Source organism: Corticium candelabrum, chromosome 9, assembly GCF_963422355.1.
Source record: "Corticium candelabrum chromosome 9, ooCorCand1.1, whole genome shotgun sequence".
NCBI classification, from domain to species: domain Eukaryota; kingdom Metazoa; phylum Porifera; class Homoscleromorpha; order Homosclerophorida; family Plakinidae; genus Corticium; species Corticium candelabrum.
The window spans coordinates 4,455,003-4,476,856 of NC_085093.1; the positions used below are offsets into that span (position 1 = coordinate 4,455,003).

Genomic DNA, 21,854 nt, shown 5'->3' on the forward strand with positions numbered 1-21,854 from the left:
CACTAGCTGTTGAGAGACAAGATCAGAAATGATTTATTTATTACTTTCTTGTGGTACTAACCGGTTACAGAGACAGTGCAGCATTTCTAGAAAAATAGCCAATGTCCAGTTTACTGACTGCATCTCGCAATGAGTCTAAACTGTAATACGACAATATTACAGAGCATTCACACTGACAATATTTCATTAGCATTAATTATATCAAGCCAGCTTTTGAGATTCTCAACTGTAGGTATGTCTGTTGTTGCAATCCTACACTGGAAAAGCTTGTAAACACACAACAATCCACCCAATGACCAAGATCATACATGTATGTAACTTCTTAGTTTATGAGCCTTCAAGGATACAACAATCAGTGTTTACCCTAACCCTCCTCAATACAACACAATGTAATCAGTTCCATAAAATATATGCTTAATTGCACATACAACGGTGCCAGTGTTGCACCAATAAAAGCATTTTGCCAATATGTCAACAAAATAGGTATAACTAATATCTGATTTAATTGTACTTGATATAAAAATTATTCTACTTCATAAAGCTCAAAGTTGTTTTTAATAAAGACAAAAGCTTCTGTCCTCTCAACTGTGCATCTGTTGTGCCTGTCATTATAAATAGTACAAGCATCAGAAAAAGCCATGTCTGAAAGAATGGAGGTCGCAGATGTATTCAAGTAATATTGCAGAAGCTTGGATAGCAGTTGGAATATTAGCAAGGACCATTGAGACAACCTACACGTACAGAATTACTGTGCATGTTCAAGCTATCAGCTAGCATCACGGATGATTAAAAGATTCTGATATAAAGCCAATATGCCTACATCAGCTGGTAATTGAGATTCAAATAGAATTATGGATGCAACACAAACATCTTGTAAACTGTATGTAGACAATAAACTAATCACAGTCCTACATACTAATTTCACATGGTCTCAGCCAAGTCTCATTCCCAGACTCTCGTCACCTCACTCATGTCTGGCTCTTGTAGCTTGCAAAGAACAGTTAATGAGAGATGAAAACCAAACACAAGTGATGCTAAAAGTTTGTGAATGAGACTAGTCTCAACATTCTGAGACTGCAATAGTAATAAACAATTTTCACATGACAGACTTCACAGATGGGTTTTTTAGTTTGTTGCCCAAGTATTACAGCTCCATTCAACAGGATTGTGTTAGATAGACTGTACTGTCTTCTTACAACATGTCACTGCAAAAAATACAAATGATATCCCAGAATAACTTGCTTCAAATAATTAATACACTACAACTAGCCCCGCCATCACGACCTCATAACATATGTCATACATCAGTAGGAGTGAACTGCATGTTAGATTCAACACTATGTTTCTTATTGTTAAAATAACAATAACCGATCCTAAAATTTATAATCCATTCTTCTGACATAATCTGATATAAGTTACAACTAAAAAAATTTGGTTACTTACTAAAGTTGTTTAATTGAGATGTGTTTTCAATTGTGTACAAATCTAATTATGAGTCATCCTAGATGTACTTATAGTATTGATATAATGTGAGAACATTTAGTAAAATAAGTCTAGAGGTTTACCAAATCAATTAAAGAGAGAAATAACCAATTGTGGTTGGTGCTAATATCATCAGTCTTACCATTCTGCTTTGGAACCATCTACCAAAAGTACAACAAAGTCATACTTTGTTATCTCAACCGCAGACAAGATACTAGCGGAGGTATGTCTGCCAATTACAATAAGAAACAGAAGTTAGTGTACAGTTTGATTGATGTACAGTTTCACACTGTGCTGTTCCGTATGTCTGGTCTGCTGTTAACGTGTGTGCATGAGTGCGCCTCCGTACTTTTCCACGGTCGTTCCAGACTATTACATAATCAGTTTCAGAGGACTTTTGTGACACGACAGCATCATTATAGTGAGACTGTCGATCGACGACCTTCTGTTTAGGCCAAGAACCTTGAAGTACACTAAATTGATTAAGCTCTGATATAATTCTGTTGCAAAACAAACAAACCAGTGTGTGTAACTGCAACTGGACCGAATCCATCCTCCCACTTTCTCTGTTTGCTAGGCAGCCCACAGATCGAATTCCCGGATAATTTATAGATGCCAGACCTCGGTATGCGGAGAAGACAGAAGTTACATGCCACTGCATTCTACATGACAACTAGATTTGCTAAATTTTACTTTTGCTAAAAATAGCAACGTATAGTAAGAAGGGACTAAATGGAAGACGTTATCGTACAATTGTCCCCTACTTCAACTCCACAACTTGATTCCTAGGAAATTGTGCAAAAATCAAATATTGCAAAGGTTGGCCTGCCGTAGATTATATATATATATATATAAGATTACAAAGTGTAGACTACCTATAGTATTCAAAGCAGAGTTTGTAGAAACTCTAAAATTTATTGGATTTCTAGTTGCGATTTAATTTAATTATAGAATAAAGAGGCAATTGCACATGAGCATCGGTCTAATCAACCCAAAAATAGGTCTAGAAAGACTTACACTGTCTCATTGGTGACATGATAGTCAAGATTAACAGCTACAGTCTAGAATAGTAATGGGTGCTCAGTTCATTCTCACCTGTGCAAGTGAGCACAGACGAACACTCATTGTACCCTTTGACGCACTACTAAACCGTCACAAAAACAGTTAGAACAACTAAGACGCTATACAAAGTGAAACGCTGCTTACGCCTAATTCAATATTGTTACCATGGCAATAATCTCAGAGTGCTGTCACTTAGTGTGAAGTGTCAATTTTTTAACCCAACGAGAAAGACAAAAATTTATTGAAAATGATCCATTTGTAACAGCTGTGCCCTGTATGTAGGGGTGGTGCGACACTGTCACTCAATTAAGTGAGCATAGTTTCCATAGAAACATCTTAAGTGATGACGTCACATGACGTAACTATTTTATGTTGACAACTTCTTCAAAACTAGCAAAGAATGATTCGAATTTATGAATTCCTAAACGATTTCTCTAATGGAAAGGGGTGGTCGTGAACGGACGGACGGATGGACTTGTATGCACGTACGGTCGGATACCCACTGTATCCTTTTGACGCATTGGAGAAAACTCGCTTGATTTACTCGCTAGCAAATTGCTATTAGGGCTTAGTTGTAGTGAACAAATAACTATGCGTACGCTCATTATAATCTAATCCTTCCTGCTGATTAGAGTTTTGTTCTGTTAGTATTAGAACAGACTGGTACTATGCTAGCCTCGGATCCCAGACGTTTCTACAGGCGCCTACTTACAAAACACAGAGAAGGCGAGGAAAGGGCGAAAGTGGGAGGGGGAGAAAGAAACGTCTGGGCTCGCTTCTATAGAAAGCCAGTTCGGAAATAGGCGTACCTTTGGCAAATGATAGGTTTCCGCACCAATCAACAATCGCCGCTCGCTCAGCGCTGTAGATTTCATTGGTCAAATGGTGTTAATTGTCTCAATGACTACTTATTAGAGTCTCAATGACTACTTACTAGAGTACCAGGTGGTATACCACAGTGAGATATCTACTAAATGGGAGATCAAATGGCGTTGCCTTCAGAAGATGTATCGTGTCACGTTCGTTCATCAATTTCCGACGATGCAATGACAATTGCTATCGACCAGTCTTGTCCCCAGTCTGACATTGCGTCTGTGAAGCCTCTGCAACGCTCGGCGCTGAGTCAACTTGTCCGAGGTGACGATGTTCTGGCTTGCCTCCCCACCGGGTTTGGGAAGTCACTGATTTTTCACCTGCCACCCAACGTCTGCAATGTTTTGCGAACAGTGGACTATTCGATGGCGTTTGCAATCGACCCTATTGTTCTCGTCGTGGCGGCGTTGCTGTCTTTGATGAAAGACCAGGTTGCGTACCTGACCGAGTGCGGTGTTCGTGCTTCTATGATAGGTGCCAGCCAAGCTACTGACAAGAAGATAAAGGCTGGAAAGTTTGAAATCGTATTTGGAAGCCGTGAAATTCTAGTTGGACAGAAAACATGGCGGTTAGCGCTTCAGGAAGGCGTTTTCCGTGATCGTGGTTTAGCGATAGTTGCAGATGAAGTTCATACGGTTGTTCAGTGGAGAGGGTGACACTGTCTGTTATGTGTACGTTGGTGTAATCGAATGTCGCTTTAAATCTATAGGGCGGTCTTGCTAGACCAGAGCTAGTAGAGGAGGATGAGGATGAACCGTTTCGTGTCTGGTGCTGTCTTGTTGGAGAGCTAAGGTCTCTGGTGTGCGCTCCAATTCTAGCCTTGACAGCAACAGCGTCCAAGGCAACACAAAAAATCATTGTGAGTTGTTTAGGAATGTCTGGCAGATGCTATGTGATTACTAAGAGCCCAGAGCGTGATAACATTTTCCTAGCTGTGCAGAGAGCACGCTCTGATGTTGAAGCTATCTTTGATTTTTTGCTGAGGATGGTAAAGTCCAAGCAAATCAACTGTCCAAGGGTTCTTGTCTACTGCCAAACACAGATTGTGTGCTCCTTACTGTTTACCCATTTCCACTATAAACTATGTGACAAGTCTTATTGGCCAGAGGGTGATAAAATGACACAAAATCGAGTTGTGGAAATGTACCATGCATGTACTCCAGACAGCAACAAACATATCATTTTGCAGTCTCTGAGGGATGCCAATGGTGTTTGTAGAGTCGTATTTGCAACCAATGCCTTAGGGATGGGGATAGATGTGAAGAGTCTGACAACAGTCATTCACTATGGCCCTCCAGCTGACTTGGAAGCGTACATGCAAGAGATTGGCAGAGCTGGCAGGGATGAAAGCCAAAGTTTTGCTTATCTGCTATATCATGGACATCAGCTAAGACACACAAATAGAGAAATGAAGGAGGATGTCAGCAACACTGATCAGTGAAGAAGAGCTATGCTCCTAGCAGTCTTTGATGCAGCCCCCAACAGAGGAAACACCAGCCATACCTGCTGTGACCTATGCTGTGTACAGTGTCAGTGTGCAAGCCCAGATCAGTGCCCTGGTTTGCAAAAGTATTCAGATTGGTGAAACATCGATTGCAACTTCTTCTCCTGTGATAATCCATCACTTGCAGACTGAACAAAGAGAGCTTCTGGAGTTTATTCTTCTGAAGTACAAGATGAAGGTGGAAACAGAGCTTGGAATTGAAGATCAGCCTTTGTATACTCACCCAACATTGTTAACAGGTCTTTCTGATTATGTACTGCATTCAGTCGTAGAGAACGCCGGGCAGTCGTTTACCGAACAAGACATTCAAGCTCTAACTCCAGTCTTTACTGTTGAGCATGCACAGAACATTCCAACTATACTTAATTAGGTATGGGCTCAGTTTTAAGGATATAAATTAATTGGGATAGGTATGTGTGAATTGTACAAACTCAGTATACATTGAAGGTGTCTCTCTTGAAAATTTCATGTGTACAACAATATAGCAGCGCTTGACCTGTGTGCTATCACAATCAACATGTCACAAGTCATAACATAGTAAAACCCAGAAAATCTATAAAACCTGAAAGTCTACATCATGTGAAAAGTATACATATTTTCTACTGTAGGTGTAAAACATACCATACAATCTATTCCCTACCAAACTGCAAACATAATCAAGTACTTCTTAGTGTTTCTAATGATTCCAGATGATGAACTTTGACCAGTGCTTTCTTATGTTTGCGAATACACTGTGATAACTTGCAAGGATCCAGTTGCTGCAGCACATCATATTTCATTGATGGAAAGATTTGTGTGCTCTTGGCCTAGTCTGCTTCCTGACATTTCCCCTACTTTCTTTGCTATCAACAAAACATCCTTCTTCCTATCCATTGCAGCATGTCTATTTGATTCATCAGCAATGGCTAGCATGTTGTCGAGGTTGGTGAGAACAGACTCTAAACCCATTGATGCTCTGCTTACTTGCTGTGCTGACTGGAATGACACATCAGCACCCTGGTTCTTATCATCTCTTTGATGAAACTGTTGTTGTGCTCCACCAACAAGTCCAAAGGTATATTCCTACCAAAACCATCATGCAAGTTGAATTTTGTATTCCACAGCTGCCTGTAAGCATCCCATGGGCTTAGAAGAGCCAGCTGATCAGCTTGAAAAAGAAATGCGTCCAAGGCATATTTAGTTCTACCAGTCCCTTTGAAGTGAAGCATTTTAAATTTCCAGATTCGTAATAGCCTTGGTCCATTCATTCCATGGACTGAATATTGGAAGTTACGCTCTAACAGAGCCATTTTCATAAAATTGCAGCTATAGTCGAAAACATGGTCGTCATTGTACTGTTGTTCTTGACTGCACACTCTATCTGACACTTGGGTTTGATCTAGATTTGAAGGAACATGAGTCAGGCAATGTGCTATTTGCTCATGGCACCTACTGTTATCATCTGAAGAGAAGCTCTGGCCACAAGTAGTAACATGACATGGAAAACTGTGGGCGTGCATGAGATTTCGAGGTGTCTGTTGTACAGTTGCTGACATTGGGTCATGTGGTGGAGGCTCCTGTTCTTGTGCTACAACTACTTCTGATGTAGTGGCATGCTGATGTAGTGGCTCTGACTGCATTTCATCAAGTGGGTCACCCTCACTAAGTCTATCAAGTACTGTTTGGGCTTGTTCTGATGGCTGTCCTCTCTCAACAGACTGATGGAAGCTGACACTATCTTGTTCCAGATGGTCTCACTGCAGAACAAACTTATCCACGATTTTGATGATCTCTCCATGAAACCACTCTTTCCACTGATGTTCAGGAAGTCCTGGTGGGATAGCATCCATGTCCTTCGGGCCCCTCATACCAAAATGATGCAAAGCACAAGCAATGACATATCCGTCTAGGACATCTTGAAGAAAGCTATTGCATGCCCTATAGTTCTTATTTGTGTCATGGAAAACATTTCTTCGATTCAGTTTGTTTTGGAGATTGTGCATTGTGCCCAAGTCACCACTACTGTTTGTCTTGTAGAATTTTGCAGAGATTAATTGACAAAATTCATCATGCGGTGAAAGTCTTCTGCATGTGGCAAGAGTGCTTGCAGTCTCTGATATGGCACCAGACCATTGATAACAGCCCTTTTTGAGTTTCGTGCACGCTCAGCAGTGAGCTGATCACCACCAAACTGCAAGCGCACAAGAGGTTGAGATATGGCATTGTCACCATCTTCAAACTGATATGAAACATATCTTTTATTGAGATGAGACATTATCTCCACCATGTCTTGTTGTTTGTTTTCATTTAACTCAAGAAGACCTAGACAGTGTCTCTCTGACTTCCTACTGGCATCAAACATGTGATCATGGATGATGTACTGTACCACAAACTTTGAAAACTGTGCAAATGCAGGGAGAAACTTAGTGATCACTCTAGAAACAAGCACCGCGAACTCATCACGAAGGTATTGGTGATCGATGGCAGATGGAAGAAATGCTGCATCAGAGACTGCCAAGATGTAACATCGTGGTCTGTCCTTTGACAAAACACATGGCGGTACGACCCTTTCGTCAGTTGACATAAGATTTAGCCAGTGCAAGGACTTGTTTCTGCGATCAAGTGTCATATACTTTGTTTTGATCTCTAGATCCACATTGTCACCAGTGATCTGGTATAGCTTTATGCAAAGGTCTGCACCAGACAGAGCACAAGAGTTACATTCTACTGACCCAGACAATGAAGGCATGCTAATACCATGTCCACTCCTAGGACATTCTGCTTGGTCAGCTTCCCCACTAGCTACGTGTGTAAACTGGCCTAATCTGTGCGTGCTCTCTATGCACTCCTTCCAATGAATTAAAGAAGAATTAAAGGTGCTGGCTATTTGCTTAAGCTTTACAAGAGTACGTTTATGAGACATTGCCAGGCCAAGCCTGTTTAGCCTCATAAAAGCTTTCTTCTTCGCTCCTGAATTATGCATGACTATACCGATAATGTATTGCAGGGCAGACATGGGCTGATTTCGGGTTTTCAGGAGACAACCAGCAGCCACACTAAGACGAGTAAATAGACTGCTGCACATAGTAGGCGACTGCCACTGTGAGCATGCAGCTGCAGTGGGCAACTTCTAGAAAGTTGGAGCAGACCCTGCTAATTCGTCTGCCACAGTCTCAATTTTTAAACTAGTTAATTCTGAGAGTGATGTATTCCTCAGAACACAATTGGATAATGGTGTGCACAGATTCTCACACTCCTTGTTTACTGTCTTGCAAAGGCGGTCAGTGACTTTCAACATAAGATCAGGGACTTTGGAGATAGCTCTTGCCAGTTTTTTATGTTCCCAGTAGCCAATGACCTCCCTATGCCTGCCAAATTGGGATTGAGAATCTTCTTGTACTCCCTGGACGGGTACTTCACAGTGATCTAAAAGCCAAATACAGTTTAATTAAGTTAACGAATATCAAGACATGAATACCAATGGTCGATTTCATTTTATTAGTTACTATATGTATTGTCACGCATGCTTCAGTTGTGCGATTCCTGCATGTAGCTGCTGTTGAGGTGTACTTGTTCAGTGTACACCAGACTCAATGTAGAGAATCAGGCAGAACGACGTTTTGGATAAATTGTTTCCTTATATATGGTTGTTGCAAATACATATAGCTCTACTTTAAACTACCAAATAATTGGTATATTGACCATTAGCATAAGATTCCAAAAGATGCACAAATTTAGGATAAGCACTTTGGCATGAGCCGTCTTGACTATCACGTGTGGTGTGTAAGGTATGTAACTGTAGTACAAAGTACACATGTACATTACAGTCTAGTACAAATGTGACTCTATACGCATACTGTATGCAGGAATGGTATGACGTTGTACAGTACCAAACCTTATATTAAAATTGTCTGAGATTCCAAGGATCTAATGCACATTAAAACCTGGACAGCCGCTGGTCCCATAATGTCCGGATTAGGGAGGTTTGAGTGTACAGTCAACAAACTTCCTTTGGTCTCATGCATGCTAGAGAACCCCAAATCATTATTTTCGGCATGTTTCAAGGTGGAAATTCACTTCTAAACGCTTACACCTATAGATGGTCTAGCTAAGATTGTGACTGCATCACTTATCAAGCTTTTATCATCTAGATCCCAATCCCCTACCTATGCCTCCAAGCCATGTACAGAGAATTATTGTTTTATGCCATAAGTCAACAGACCAACAAAAAATTGAGTTACATGTACAGATGCATGTGTACAATACTGTATGTGTCATATTTTTGGCGTTTTAAAATTTTGGTAATTCAGAAGGAAATACCTTTTGGTATAACCCAATTTCGGTAAGACGAGAAGGCACAGACCTGGTGTGGCAAAAGTAGAAGAAATTTTAGGCGTCACATGAGATCTAGTACTGTACCGCTTGCCCACTACCTATAGTGTCATAAACATTGTGCACCTTGGCTCTTGCATTTGTGGGTTGCTCTGGGGAGGCTTGTTTCTCCAAGCAGGCAGTTCTCATCGCTGTGCGCAAAACTTCTGAGAGTTTGTGAAGTATTCGGGTTACTTTGATTCTATTGGTGCCTTCTGCACCTAAAGTAGAGAACTGAGAAAATGTTAGTTGTTATCTTACTTTAGATAAAGAAAAGTTACACCAAATTTACCAAAAATAAAATTACACGAAAATAAAAGAACACAACAATAACACGTTATACACTATTTGTGCCATATCCAAAGATTGTGCTACAAGTAATTAATTAAACTGCCTTAAGGATTATTTTTCTATCACATTAAGGCAATTATATATATGAACACTATGTAACATGATGAAACAGTGCAACAGTGTAACAATATCCATCCATGTGCTACTGGCAATTAACAGGTTTTTAATTATAACTTTATTTTAATTGGTTAAAAGGGAGTTAATTCCAGTTAGTATGCACCTACTTTGACAAAAGCATCAAATTCCTTAGGGTCGTTCCTTCCAACACCATCTTCACTTCTGTTAACAAACCATGCAATAAAGACAATTTAGTTAATTTGTGTCTAGGCAATGACTAACCTGTCTGATTCATGAAGTTCAGGGTAAGGAATAGCAATCTGAGATGGCAAACCCGTAGTTGCAACAGCTTCAATGTGTATGGAACTGGCATGTAGAGGTTGTTCTGCAGATATTGCTGTTTCAAACGAACCACTGCCTGCATGGAAAAACGAGCCCTGTTGAAACTAACGTTTACAGAACTGTACCAGTGTTTCTCACATCGAAGTGAGCAAGAGAATCACTAGATATTTCCTCGCGTACATCCCAAGACAAGAAAGGTGTAACCTCACAATTGTCAACACCAAACAAATGCAGGTTTCTTTCCGGCTGGGAGTCGAAGTGAGATCTGGTAGCCTTGGATCTAGATGGCTGTCCATCGCTACTGCTGTTGCAGCAAACTAAATGGTCCTACTGTATTGCACGATGAGCTCTAGAGCTGTCACTTACCTAAGGTTAGACGCCTTGTTCCTGCTAGGTGAAGCGGGCTGACAGTTTGGTCTGACTTCTTGCTAGTTTGCTGGATCGATGGTGTTCCTGAAGATTGCCGCCGTCTCCTCTCAAATCTGCAAGTCATTGCTGTTTGACGGCTAGCACCACATAGCAAAGTCCTGGTTTCCTCAAGCTGACGATGGAGACGCTCAAATTTTAGGAGCTGGTAGCGGCAAGTGGTACAAACAAACTGAGGAAAGCCATCGTCTTCGTGAACAGCAACAGCCGTGGCTTCTTGCAAAAGACTGTGGAGACGTGCGGTGGTGTGAAACAGACTAACTTTGTCCCTCTTATCTTTCTTGAATTGTGTTCCACATATTCGGCAAATATCGGATGAAGGCTTCTTTGGCGTTCCAAAATTTGCCATAGCAGCTAGCTGCAGACGCGAAGGACAAAGAATAGAGCCTGAGGAATTGTCCCACCAGCTCTATTAGTATGTTGATGTAGGAAATATGATTATCAAATTGCCTATTGTGAGTACGCCTATTTCCGAACTGGCTTTCTAGAGAAGCGTGCCCAGACGTTTCTTTCTTCCCGCCCACTTTTTGCCCTTTCCCCGCCTACTCTGTGCTTTGTACGTAGGCGCCTGTAGAAACGTCTGGGATCCGAGGCTAGTACCATGCATGACTTTGTACAGTGTGAGCAGGAAATAGGGCAGAATTATACCACGCATCAAATTCCTGTAAGATTGCAGACATCATTGATCATAGTAACAGTTTCGATGAATCTTTACAGCAAGTATAACTGATGCATGAGAGCAGTTGCCAACTGGAAATTATCTGTGGAAGAAGCAACCAGATCAGCATCAGAAATATGGCTATCATTGATCCCATGAAATTCCATAGTCTCCACCTTATTCATTACCCACATGATACTAAAGCACATAGTATCAAAATGTTCTAACAAGAAACCTGCCGTTAAATGTGAGGTAATACACTATTATCATCAACTTCACATTTTCATTTGTTGTTGATGTAATGCTATGTACATGACAAGAAAGATATCAACTCAAGCTCTCCTGCCTTAATTAAGTAGTTTAGTATAGTAGCGACATAAAGTCTTGTTCTTTATAGCTTTGTCAGTAAGGCACTCAAAGATCTAGTCGCTGACTGAGTACAATGCCTTCATGCAACTTTAACTCTTGCAAGGTTAAAGATCACACGAATACCGTTGCTGGTCTAAAGAGAGAATCACGACCTCCCCTCGTTGGTCTCACATCTCCATTTGGAAGAACCGAGATGAAGATACCCGGATGTATAACAGACTCCAATGTGACATGAAAACCGGCAGCTTCACGTACTTTAAAATCACAACACCTTTCATCATTAGCCTATCATATCACATACAGCCAATGACTCTGATTACAAGTCCAAGTAAATAATTATGTAGCTAAACTTACGTGTGTTACAATGCCATCCTTTATTGCCAGCCAGTGCTGAGGAAATTTGCAGTTTTGAAGAGCAAATACACCGGAATCGTCTCGACCAATGACCATAAATACAGCTAAAGACAGAACAGTCCCTCAGCCTATATATACTAGACTATGTAATAAAGGAATGCTTCAGTTGTGATGATGTATGTACATAGAATCGATTATTAGTCATGTGACCTGTTATTGCCATGCCAAGAAACCTTCAATGATATTGTAAGGCATAAAGTGATCACACAGTCAGTCGACAATTAGAAATGAAAGTCCCAGCAGTGTGTCATCCAACAAGACTTCATTTGTCATTCCCATTTCTTCATTAATAAAATAGATCATCTATTGCATGTATTTAATGCCAAGTGGCACACAATCGAAGTAATAAAATGAAAATAGAAAAACTCATGTTAGTACATTTGTCTTGCTTTCTGTTCATCAATCAATGCAATCAATTGCTCAAACAAATACAAGTCACTATACAAAATTTAATAATCTATGTCACAATTCTGTCAGTCTACATCTTTCCTTGCAAAGTGCGTTAATTAATCATCTAAGAATACTCAAGTAATCAACATTTGGTACAAGTCACAAGACTGTAGCTTCTAGCCAATTACGTATAAAGTGTCAAAAAATAAGATTGCATTTACGACATTAATACCAACAGTACATACAGTCAGACTTTGTTATTCTGAGAGCCAATAATCCAGCACCCTCACTTTCTGACAAAGGTACACACATAAACCAATTTACATCAGTCACTGTGCATTTGTCGTGTTACTCTGACAGAAGCCAGTGGGTCGGAATAACAAGGTCTGAATGTACAAGTACATGTATCCTACTGTCTCTGAAAAAGCAAACAAAACAGTCATATACCTTCAAGCTCACTACCACCGCGTGCATCCACACTACCATCATCGTGCATTCTCAGGTAGCACCCCGACGATAACGAGACCAAATCAATCACAATTCCTGATTGAAAGGATATCTAGATACAGACGAATCAGTAACTAATAAGTTTAATCACATGCTGAGAACAATTACCAAACCACAACTGCTTCCATTGTGTAGAAGTGTAGATTCATTACTTAAGTCTACTGGCACCTGTCGCAAGCCTAGAAGTCTTGGCTGTTGCACCCTTTGTGATGCTTGTACTTCTAATGAACTTGACCGAATGTAATCTAACTCTGATCGCACGACTTCGACTTGGTGTTGCATCCCAGCGTTATGAACAGCCGTGACAGTTCGAAATCTTTCTTCGATATCTAGATCGTCTGTCTATACAAAAGCTAATTAGAAGAACTCGTACACTAAAAGCAAAGTTGCAATTGACATCGACATCAAACAGTGTAATTTATATATACATTTAATTTTTAAATTAATTAATTATTTATTTATTACTTAATTATTTAGTATTTAACCAAAAGAGCACGAAAAATGACAAACAAGCTTGTCTTAATACAAAAGAATGTCATAGCACATAAAAGTTATATAAAAGAACAATAACGACAAATAGAATAACTGTTAAATGTAACCCGGATAAAATGTACTATCAATTAATTAGTGTCTGTCAATGCTCACCAATTATACGTTCACAATGAACAGAACATTTTAGTTGTATGTATATGTAGTATGTATATACAGCTTGAAGATATTGGGCACACTCATGCACAAATACAGACAAACACACAGACAGACACAAACAATAACAGACAGTAGCCTCGACACTAGGCCTCCTTTTGCTTTCGGTGGTCCGTCCACGCGAGGATAGCAATGGAAATGTATTGCATGATGTTCTCTCCGAAAAACAAATCACGTGATACAGTCCTGTTGGTATCCTCGCGCGGACGGACCACCGAAAGCAAAGGGAGGCCTAGTGTAGAGGCTAAACAGACAGATTGTATTAACATTAAATGATAAACAAAGTAAATCTTCAAAAATAAACAAATCCACATCAGTCCCTTACTTTGCTTATCAAATTAGACCAAATGGATTAAAAACTGAATATCCCAAATTTGTCTACCTCTACTTCACCATCTGAGAAGCAATCTATTCTTCATAACATCACTTGGCTGTTACATGTCTGTAATAAAACAGAAAGGCGGCGTCTTCAGTCAGAGAGAAATTCTACTGCCGTTTTGGTATCTGCAACAGCTTTTGCCTTTTTGCCAGTTTGTGCAGAAACCATTCTGCTGACAGGATCCCAGCAACAAATTAGAGAAATGATGGGGATGTTAACAAATAGACAGACAGACAGACAGACAGACAGACAAACAGGCAAATTGTTTTATTGATTTTAACTAGACTCTAAAGATACAACAAGCAAATCTTCAAATACAAAGTACGCAAATCCACTTTAGTTCATTACGCTGTTCATCAATTCACACCTAATGGATTAAAAACTGAATATCTCTATCTCTAAATTTGTCTATCTCTACTTGACCATGTCAGACGCAAAATATTTTTCGTAACATCATTGACTGCTACACGTCTGTAACAGAACAGAAAGACATCGCCTCCCATCAGTGAGAAATTCTACTGCTGTTTAGTATCTCCAATAGCTTTGCCTTTTTAGATAGACAGACAGACAGAGTTGACAGAGACACAGACAGACACACAGAATACAGACAGGACTGCAGACCAAATATTTTATTCTTCGATAAACAATACCACATGATCTAGTTGCAAGGCGGCAACAGTTCTAGAATTTCTAAATCAATGAACATACGCTGAATGTCTCTATCATATCAGAAGTCAGACAGACAGACAGTGAGGTGCACTAACCATACTGGGTCTCTGGAACATTTTAAATAGTTTTGGTTGTAATAACAATCATTTATAAAATATATATAAAAAACAGACAGACAGAGCCAGACTAGAATGTAATAGTGTTGTTCTGTGAAAATATATGTATTGACAGACAGACAGACAGACAGACAGACAGACAGACAGACAGACAGACACACACACACGCAAACAAACCTACCACACACACACACACACACACACACACACACACACACACACACACACACACACACACACACACACACACACACACACACCAAACCTGCAAAAACAACATCCTACCTCTACAGCAAGACTAACATCCGAGAGTGACAGTAGTCCATCAAGATTGGGAACGTCAACAACTCTCAGTTTGTTAATCCTTCTCACCGATTCTCTTTCAATATCAACGGTCGCCAAACTAACTTTGTCTACTGAAATTTCGAGTGTCTGACCGCCGCTTGGTGAAAGCCGAATTTGAAGTTGAAACGATTTATCAGACGAGAAAGGAAACGGCTGTGATAACAGAGGTCCGGCTTTCTCCCAGATGCAGTGTCGTCGTCTGTGGAGCAAAAGAGTTCTGTCATGCAGACAAGTTGTGAAACGAAACGGAACGTCCGCGTGTTGGCTTGTCTCTAGGCTGACCGAAAAGCTGTACGGTGATGAAGACAGTGAGGCCTTCAAGACTGCAGTCACTCCTGCATGCAGAGCGATGGCAATCTCTTTGACTTGGTAATCTTCTGGGTACGGGGCCATGCAATGATTCTTCACTATCCCGGATAAACTTGTGGAGATCGCTAAGTTGCCCAAATATAAATTATAACAGACTCTGACAGGAAAACATTTTAATAGTCTTGCACGCCGTCAGAGTCAAGGCAAGGCGCGGTATCTCAATCAAACCCTTATTATTAGTATTTATTGCTGTTAATTAGATTAATGTATACCTAATTAACTTAATTAATTAATAGCTAAAGTTTTTACCTTTTTTGCTGTGAATTAATTACATTAATGTGTAATAGTTAACGTATTGATAGCTAAAGTTGTTAACATTTTTGTTGTTAGAATCTCATTTAGTCTCGCGTAGCCAGACCCTTTTCTCCATCATACTTCCTACTTCAGCGAAAATGTTTTCGCGGAAGTATGACACGGGAAAAGGGTCTGGCTATGCGAGACTGGGTTTCAGTAGATAACCATACAATAATAACTAATGTTGTTTTGAGAATCATAGATCGTTGATTCCTTTCTTACGATAACTGTTTATTAATTGTAAATTAATTAGTTGTAAATTCAAAGCTATACTGTCTTTCCCAAAGTTATCAATGTGTAATTGTCTCAGCTATATGTTTAGCTAACTACAAGCTTTCATGTTTGAATTTTGGGATTGGAACGTACAGTAACTAACACTGGCAGTTTGTCTTGACTGCAGAAAACGTTAATTAAAAAACAGACAAATTAAAACACAACGCCTAAAACACCGGGTGTTCCCAGGCGGTCTCCCATCCTAGTACTGACCTACTTCTTCGGTGATCGGACGAGAACCAGTATATTCAGAGTGTATGGTCGTAGACGTTCACTATAAGAAACTGTAAGCTACTTGTAAATAGTATACTAGATGAGTATACTATCTGAGTATCCCGTTTTTCGCCCGGCAAAAATTAGGTAATTATTTAACAAAAATTTAATTAACTTGTATACATATTACAAATCCAATCGTATCTCACTTGTGTCTGCATGGCAACACCTTTACTAATTGTGATCGGATCATCCTGGAATCCATGTAAAAGAAACATTTCAGAGCGGCGTAAACGACGGAGGAATGCCATCGATCATGTAGGATATGTGGCTCTATAGCATGCAGTTGTTCGCGTTCGCTGTCAACGCACATCACATCGATACCCTTAGGATGATATGTTGTCTCTGTTAAATGCAATCAAATAGAGTATGAAAGAACGTATTACCGTACTTCTTGGATTAATGAAAGTCAACGACTGAAATATTGGAGGACACGTGCTCCTAGCAGTCCACACCACTGATCCAAATTGTATACAACAGACAGCATGCACAATAACTATACTGCATGTGTACGTCACCAAACACAAGGCGAGCTCCTTCTAGACGCGATTCGTATTGGTATTTCAATCAGATGTTTACTTGTTTCTAGTTTTAACGGCTGGATATGTTGGTAACATCCACTTTGTATTTGTAATAATAATTTTGATTTTCTACTCTTTAATTTTCTAATTTTCCAATTTTTAATTTTTTAATCTCTAGTTTGTTGATTTATTCAAGATTTAATTATCTGTTAAACATAGAAATTTCTTTATCGGATTTGCAATCAAAAAGTGAAAGAAGAAAACAAAACTCATAAAAATTAATTGACAGATTAAACTACGGTGAGTAGAAACGGTTAAAAAAGGGAAAAAATAGCTAACCTACAGCACCGGGTGTTCCCAGGCGGTCTCCCATCCTAGTACTGATCCAGCCCGACTCCGCTTGACTTCAGTGTTCGGACGAGAACTGGTATGTTCGAAGTAGTATGGCCGTAGGCGATATTGGGTAGAAACTGTAGGCTACTTATGCATGCATGGTATCTAAAGCAAACTTGCGGAAGCCTCTAATTAGACAACATACTTTCAAATTTGATATAGAGCAATCAGAAACAACTGGAATTGTTGTTCGATCATTAGCTAGCTATTTGCAAATCGACGCGTAGATAAAAACATGTTTTAGAACACTTCATTGTCTGCATGAACTCTAAACGCTAACGCACGTTCTCCAGTCTCAAATGTCGCAAGTCAGCTTGAGAATTGTATCTCTAGCATCGGGATACTCTTCCATCAACTCTGGCCTTACTGCACTATTAGATCCTGAAAGCTGGAAATCAGGCGTAATCGAAATACCGAAAAGACTCCAGCCTCCTCTACCATCAGCCGATGCAATAATTCCAAACCAGGTACCAAGCTTGACAACGTGAAACAAACGTTGGCCAGCACGGATGTCTGTACCCATAATCGCCTTTCTCGTGTGTCCGGGAACGTCTTTGCTCCGTAACCACTGCTTTTCGATAGAGAATCGCTATCGTTATTGCTGACCGATCTCTGTTGCTTTCTGTTGAGGCCGGATGTTGTCCATTCATGAGCATCTCGTAAAGATGATGTGGCGCGACCTTGCGCAGTAGGGGAGAGGAACGACAACGTGAACAGCAGCAGCAGCAACAGCAGTAGATTGGACAGTTTCAAGCTCAATGGCAGAGACTGATCGTCAACACTGCATGAACCCATCACAAAACAAATTGCATCGATTCGAGACAACCCACTGGTCTAGACGCAGCTGCTGTCACTACATTGACCCCGTGGTAGATAATTAATTAATGTTATGTGAAACGGTCACACCTGCACGCGTGTCAAACAAGTCTAGATCCTTTCTGCCGCGTCATACTTTCGGGCGAGAATTTGGGTATGACGCGGCTGGAAGACTACGCTAGAGTTCGGTTGTATAGTGTTCTCCTTCTAATTCTTTCTAATTTTTTTATTGATTACAATGGTTTTACCTTTTTGCAAATTTAATTTTCTAAATTTTCTTTGTACATTGTACTGCTCTAGAGCGATCGAGCAGTCTTCACAGCAATTGTGAGCGTTGGTTTAGCTTGATGACGCAATTCTGGATCGCGTGGATGTCATTCTAGCACAGACTTCTGGTCTTGCCCACCACAGTTTATTTGGCGTCGGTATATTAGGTATCTTTTACGTACTGCAGAACATTCTGCTTTCCTCCGTCTGCAGCTTGACTTGTCAAGTTGATCAGGAGGTATATTGCAAGTACGTCGCGCATGTCGAGTACGTAGATATAGGCAGGAGAGTTTAATTAAATATTCTAGAGAAGCATTGGACACGTTGTGACTTTTTGTTGGTAGAAAGAGCGAAATCTTGGAACAGCGTGGTCGGCATCGCTCAAAACGCAACGGTGATGTCAATGTCTCGATCATTTACATTATTTATTAGTGACGTTGACATTTCCATCAAACGTAGTGTGTGCCCTCGTAAACGGAAATAGCAATGATTGTATCATTGATTATTAACATTATATTATCAGGGTATGTAGGATGACCGTGACCGCTGCCAATGCATTTACAATGTATAGTGTTAGACTAATGTTTCAGGTCAATCAGTGACATGAATCACGCACTAGAGCAAATACCGGTTTTTTAGGTATGACGTGACGCAGCCTATGCGTCGTTGTTGCGTCTATACCATGGCTGAAGGCTATTGACATCTATGTAGGACGGATGATCGAATGGAGTGAGAGAACCACGAGCTTGCATGGAGAAATAACAACATTCCAGTGTCTAGTGCTGCTGCAGTTCTCTTGCGGTTCTTTGGCATGTGTGACCGACGACAAGTGGGCGTTTGCCGACCTTAACGTTGGTGTGCATGTGGTAGTGGTTGTTGATGTGATTAGTGTGAGGTCCGACTTACAGACCACATAGAAAACTTTGTCTCAGGTAGCCTCAGCCTCCCAGACCCTTATAGCGCCAATTAAATTGTAATGGTAGAGTCCAATTTTAGTTGGCTCTACACGGGTCTGGGAGGCTAGGTCTCAAGAGCAGTAAGCGCAATCACCAAGAGCCTGAGGATATGACGGTATACAAATAATTAAATTCTCAGATAATCAGAACGAAAACAGCAGGCTCAGTGATCCAGTATCTACTACTACTACAAGCAAGAAAGCAAAGTTGGTACAGAATTGAAACATTGATGTTACAACTACTCCTAGACTTCCATTCCTTCTTTTCTTTTTGGTCGGTTCCCATCTTTCTTCTCTCTGTCGTCTGATTTGGAGGTTGAAAGTCTTTCAAACATTGAAATGTAGAGATGTCTAGTCCTTTTATTCAATACAAACATTACTAGCAATGTTGGTCCATGCAGCAGAGTGATGACAAAGAAAAGATACCACAACACGTCTAAATCTTTTATTGACGCCATCAATGCCAATATCCATGTGAGCCCCAACAAAGAAAATATTCCAGCATAAATGCGCAGTTTCTTTTTTGTGTTTGAGTCACGACTATTGGAGGTGGCCATTTTGGTTGCCTTTATGGTTCTGTGGATGCTCACCACCAGAACAATAAACGTCACCAAGTTGAAAAGTACTATGATGCAGACAGGCATGATAAAGCCAACTAGGACAGCCACTTTTTCTTGCAGATAACAGAGTTTGTCTGTAGCATAATCAATGTTTACGTTGGTGCCTTTATCCAACACAAGACACGTGACACAAACAAGAAGTGGAATGCCCCATCCAATAATGTTGTAGAGTACTATTTGCTTTATTGTTTTTCTTCGATTTATTGTCACTGGTCGTGGTGACGTTTTTGAAACAATGACAAATGACCTCAACAGATTGATTGCAATCACAGATGACCACGTAAAATGGCTGAGAGCAAAGTAGTGGAGCAGAAATCCCAGTAATGTGCACAGCCACATGATATCGACTGCCTCGAATTCCCCGAACACTAGCAGAAATGTAACACCAAGAGAAAAGACATAACACATGGTACATATTCCTGGCAAAGTTCGTAGCTCAGAGAACAAACAGTACGTCACAAAGATGATGAAGCAGCACAGACTGGTGATAGCGCATGCAACAGCAGACAGAAGAATAGGCAGCGTTTCGTAGTTCCACACCCTATGAAATGTGGTGTAATTCTGTACGAAAACGTTGCATCGAAAGAGAGTTCCATTAATGTAAACGTATTCGTCATCTGTGAGGTAGTCATCAGTCACGTGGTCGTAAATGCTTCCGTTGTCGAACACGGCGAATTCGGTCTGTTTCAAGGCAACAACATTTTCGCAAGACAAATAAGGGTTTCTATTGCAAATTATAGTATGACTGCTCTCCTCAAGATAACAGTCTGGTGTGGGATTGGCGACGTTTTGCAACGAAGGCTCAAGTCCAGAAGCACTAGTCGTGTTAACAGAATTATTGGAATTGTGGCATTGCCCATCGACACATTTTGATGCGTTGCGTTGCACATCGTACAAAGATCTGCAATTTTCCCTCTCGGAGATGTGTACTTTGCGATGAGGACACGTAATAACTTTGCCCTGTATTGTTGGTATCCTCCTTCCTACTAAGGGACTTAGATGAAAAAATTCAGGATGGCTTGGTAACCGACAGTCATAATGACATTCCAAGCGAACGTATGCAACATCTTGTGCTGTTAAGTTTGAGTTAACGGGAGGGTTCAGTAGGTTCTCCGAGTCCCACGGGTTTCCTTGGAATTTCGCTTCAGTGCAATAAGTTTTATAATAGCCGGAATAACATTGAGCGTTATTTGCTATTCTGATGGTTAGAGGAAAGTAACAGTCACTTTCTAAGTCCAAAGTTGTTTGAATGACGTCACCAACTATACTTTCAGAAACTTTAGACCTAGTGTGGTACATTATTGTAGAAGACACGACAGACCACTCCGATTTATCTGAAGAGTTTGTTAACTTTGTTGTACAATTGAGCAGCAGTGACGAGTGCCACGTTCTCAGATTCTTGCCATTGCAAGTTGAACAGACCAGTTGAATGCTGGTGTTAACAACGTGGCACGTTGGAGATCGAACAGAAATGTACGCCACTGAACCGCCTTCTTTAGAACAAGAGCGAAGCGTTGTGTCAATCCACTCACTGCCAGAGTCCAAGATTATTGCTTCCAAGTTGAGCAAAGAATGGTCATTTCCACTCGACTGTGTAAATAGCAATTGGAAATGGAAGGAGACTACAAGAATGTCTGTCAAGTCTACGTGGTCGACAACTGCAGTCTCGTTTGCACTAGCACCGTAACCATTCGTTTCCGGTATTCCGTCTAGACTGATTGTTGTGGCGTGTCTCGTTGTGTTGAAGTGGCAAGTCGTGCAGTCACGAGCAACATGTGACGGGGATGTGGCACGACCTCGTGTGATAGGAAACAACAAAAACAACAAAGTAAACGAGAGCAGTAATTTGTACATCTTCTCAAGCTAGAAAACAATGATTGATCGGCTATTGTTCTCAGTAACACGATAATGCGAATATCAACTACTCACATTAATGTATTCGTAACACCAAGCTGTCTTATCATCAGTATAATTCTCTAGGCAATAACGAGTGGCTCAGCTTAATTAAACCGAGGAGCTAATGTTACAGTAGTTCTTCTGTGGACGGCTGGCCAGACCAAGGGACGAATCAAGG

At 40.5% G+C, this 21,854-nt stretch overlaps 3 protein-coding genes, 1 long non-coding RNA gene and 1 other non-coding gene across 6 annotated transcripts in view; 1 reads left to right on the top strand and 4 right to left on the bottom strand.

The window, feature by feature from the left end:
* Positions 1-1,723, bottom strand: part of LOC134185042 (uncharacterized) — a 2,092-nt gene extending 369 nt beyond the window's left edge. The window contains exons 1-3 of one of the 2 annotated variants that reach the window (XR_009970733.1): positions 1,625-1,723; positions 62-140; positions 1-6 (exon numbers count right to left, since the gene is read on the bottom strand). The exon at positions 1-6 is cut by the window's left edge and continues 98 nt beyond it. This is a non-coding gene — a long non-coding RNA (uncharacterized LOC134185042). Of the gene's footprint in view, positions 7-61; positions 355-1,624 lie in introns of those variants that run through there. The other variant, XR_009970732.1, reaches the window with a different exon arrangement.
* Positions 1,724-3,530: 1,807 nt separating this feature from the next.
* On the top strand, positions 3,531-4,858 carry LOC134184657 (bifunctional 3'-5' exonuclease/ATP-dependent helicase WRN-like). The gene is made up of 2 exons (XM_062652403.1): positions 3,531-4,052; positions 4,127-4,858. The coding sequence occupies exons 1-2, from the start codon at positions 3,531-3,533 to the stop codon at positions 4,856-4,858; spliced, it is 1,254 nt and encodes a 417-aa protein (XP_062508387.1).
* A 6,434-nt stretch (positions 4,859-11,292) lies between these two features.
* LOC134184658 (uncharacterized) lies at positions 11,293-15,392 on the bottom strand. The gene is made up of 5 exons (XM_062652404.1): positions 14,940-15,392; positions 12,894-13,127; positions 12,726-12,837; positions 11,829-11,932; positions 11,293-11,759 (listed from the first exon to the last, which is right to left on the bottom strand). The coding sequence occupies exons 1-5, from the start codon at positions 15,390-15,392 to the stop codon at positions 11,586-11,588; spliced, it is 1,077 nt and encodes a 358-aa protein (XP_062508388.1). The 3' UTR covers positions 11,293-11,585.
* Positions 15,393-17,065: 1,673 nt separating this feature from the next.
* LOC134185134 (5S ribosomal RNA) lies at positions 17,066-17,184 on the bottom strand. Its single transcript, XR_009970753.1, has one exon. It is a non-coding gene; the product is annotated as a 5S ribosomal RNA (ribosomal RNA).
* Positions 17,185-19,278: 2,094 nt separating this feature from the next.
* On the bottom strand, positions 19,279-21,079 carry LOC134184659 (probable G-protein coupled receptor Mth-like 6). The gene has a single exon (XM_062652405.1). It carries the CDS (start codon positions 21,077-21,079, stop codon positions 19,406-19,408), a length of 1,674 nt encoding a protein of 557 aa, XP_062508389.1. The 3' UTR covers positions 19,279-19,405.
* Between the last annotated feature and the right edge of the window lie 775 nt (positions 21,080-21,854).